Here is a 2538-nt window from a genome sequence, read left to right as displayed (position 1 = left end):
TCAACAATATATGGTTATTTACGCAAGTACATTTGTCATTTACAGATTTAGCGAAGAAGCGAAGTCTAAACAAGTGCCGTTCACCTACTTACCATTTGGTGCAGGACCAAGAATGTGTCTTGGAATGAGACTGGCCAAGCTGGAGTTCAAGATAGCAGCTGTTGAAATGATTCGAAATTTCAAAATTCTTCGAACTGAAAAAACCGAAGTAAGTTGGGGGTTTTTTTGTATGTAAACTTTGAAATATATATCAAATTTATGGGTATATATTTCAAATATGTATATATATATACTTGTACTTGCTTTTATATTGTAACGAGGTAATTTCCTCTCAAGCTGTTTAGTCTGAAACGTAGGTTCAATTTCAAGTTGAGGCTTTATCTTTCATCCTTTTATCTTTTACTTATTTCTGTCATTGGACAGTGGCCATGCTAGAGCACCACCTGGAAGGATTTTCTCGAACAAATCAACTTCAGCACTTATTTCAAAGTCGGCTTTAAGTCTATTGGTCTCCTTTGCCACTCTACTATGTTCCAGGAACGTAAACAAACCAAGACCAGTCATCAAGTGATGGTGCAGTAAACAACGGAAGTGCAAATAAGCACACATTTATGCATATTTATACATATATATAAATATTATATATAAATATATACTACGGGCTTCCACACAGTTTCCGTCTATCAAATTCATACACATATGAGTACACTTTCGTAAATGTTTATCTGAGTAGAATTCTAGGCATGTGTGAAATATCGGACGAAAGTGATACATTAAAAGCAAATCAAAATATTGTCCGAAAATGACCTCAAAATTATGCGACCCAACCTAGTTGCCGAGGTTATTTTAGTTATAAAAAAGAGTTGTTGAGTCAAAAACATAGTTTATTTGGTAGACAGATAATAAGCAGCTTTCTTTATTATAATACACATGTGACTATTTCGGAGGAACATTACTTTCATTATTCACATATCGCCACTCTCGTAATGCAACACTTTGTAATTTTAGTTCAAAGTTTGGTTCAAATTGAAAGTGTGAAACTATTTTCATTTTCTAATGAAACCTGGTCGTTGTAGAGAAGTGTATTTGAAATAACTATAGCTGGTTATTGAGATAACGTAGAAAATATGTAAATGAAAATAAAGTTTATTTGATATGTATAACTGATTTGATTGTTCTGGAAGGCTGGCAGAATCGTTAGCCAGGCAAAATGCTTGAACGGTATTTCGCCTGTCTTTACGTTTTGAGTTCAAACGCCGCCGGGGTCGACTTTGCCTTTCTTCCTTTCAGGGTTGATATATTAAGTACCAGTGAGACACTGGTGTCGATGTAATCAACTGGACCCCTCCCCCGAAATTTCAGTAGAAAGGATTTGATTGTTCCGGTCTTAACATCAGTTAGTAAGAATAGAAATAATTTGACGACACCCTTTTGTTTGTAATTGGCTATCCTGTTACAGGTTCAATCCGAGGAAGATTGAAATAATACCCATCTTATCCTTTCAACAGAATAAGATTATACTGGAGAGCATCATAAGAGGGATGAATCTGCGAAACACGTTCAAGTTTGTTATCTTAAACGTGAATGAGAATTTTCATGATTTTTAATGGGATCACCAACCATAAGGGTGGCTACTTCATCAGATGTGAGCTCATTAAAACAGCGTAACATCATAGGCTGTAGAATAAATACTGAGTAACTCAGTAAAAGGTTGAGCAGCGTTGATACTCACAGTGATGAAGAACACAAGGACTGTTAAAAAACATTGAAACTGGTTACGAGTGGAATAATACTTTCTACTTCACTAAGTTTCCGAATTTGTTATAATAACCAGAATAATACCTTATTTTCAGATATATTTGCGAGTATAGAGAGTGGTGTTAAATCAGTCAAATTTTTATGTTGGTAGTATTTGAAAGTGAACGTTGTTTGTTTGAAATCCAGGCCGCAAGTAAATTTTCAATATCGGCGCGTTTCCCTGTTGGTAGGGGGGCGTTACACACGCAAGCTAAGAGATGCGCGCGTGCATACACACACGTACATTAACGCACACCCGAAGCCTATCTCTGTCTCTGTGTGTGTCTGTCTCAGTCTTTAGATGTATGTGTGTGTGTGTGTCAGTCGTCACAAAAATGTATGTTTACTGACAGACAAATACACCGTCATACACATATACTTGTCAGTCATCGGCCTAACGTAGGTAACGAACGTGCGACACACTCATATAGAGAATGTGACGTCATCGTCATTATGGTGGCGATATAAAATGTTGTTTGCGATAGGTGACTAAAAGGAAAATGATAATGTAAAATTTTTGTAATGCGAATACGCGAATAAAATATAGTTTACTTGGCAGCCAAAAGCTTCCTGAATCTTTTGATACACATTACACCAAAATCGGGTACTCAGTTTTAGAATATATTGGGAACATACGCGCGCACATACACACATACACACATACACATACAGACTCCCTATTATAGTTATAGATGTTTATATATATATATATGCATGTAAATATATATATATATATATATA

General features: G+C 35.7%; 1 protein-coding gene across 1 annotated transcript in view; it reads left to right on the top strand.

Annotated features, from left to right (window-relative positions):
- Window positions 1–2538, top strand: part of LOC106875530 (lithocholate 6-beta-hydroxylase) — a 43832-nt gene that overhangs the window by 39979 nt on the left and 1315 nt on the right. The window contains exon 12 of the mRNA XM_014923726.2: window positions 46–208. Coding sequence (XP_014779212.1) covers window positions 46–208 — 163 coding nt within the window. The remainder of the gene's footprint in view (window positions 1–45; window positions 209–2538) is intronic.

Source organism: Octopus bimaculoides, chromosome 26 (assembly GCF_001194135.2).
Source record: "Octopus bimaculoides isolate UCB-OBI-ISO-001 chromosome 26, ASM119413v2, whole genome shotgun sequence".
In the NCBI taxonomy this organism is placed as follows: domain Eukaryota; kingdom Metazoa; phylum Mollusca; class Cephalopoda; order Octopoda; family Octopodidae; genus Octopus; species Octopus bimaculoides.
The sequence above is the reverse complement of the archived record's forward strand: the minus strand, read 5'-3'. Positions and strand labels throughout refer to the sequence as shown.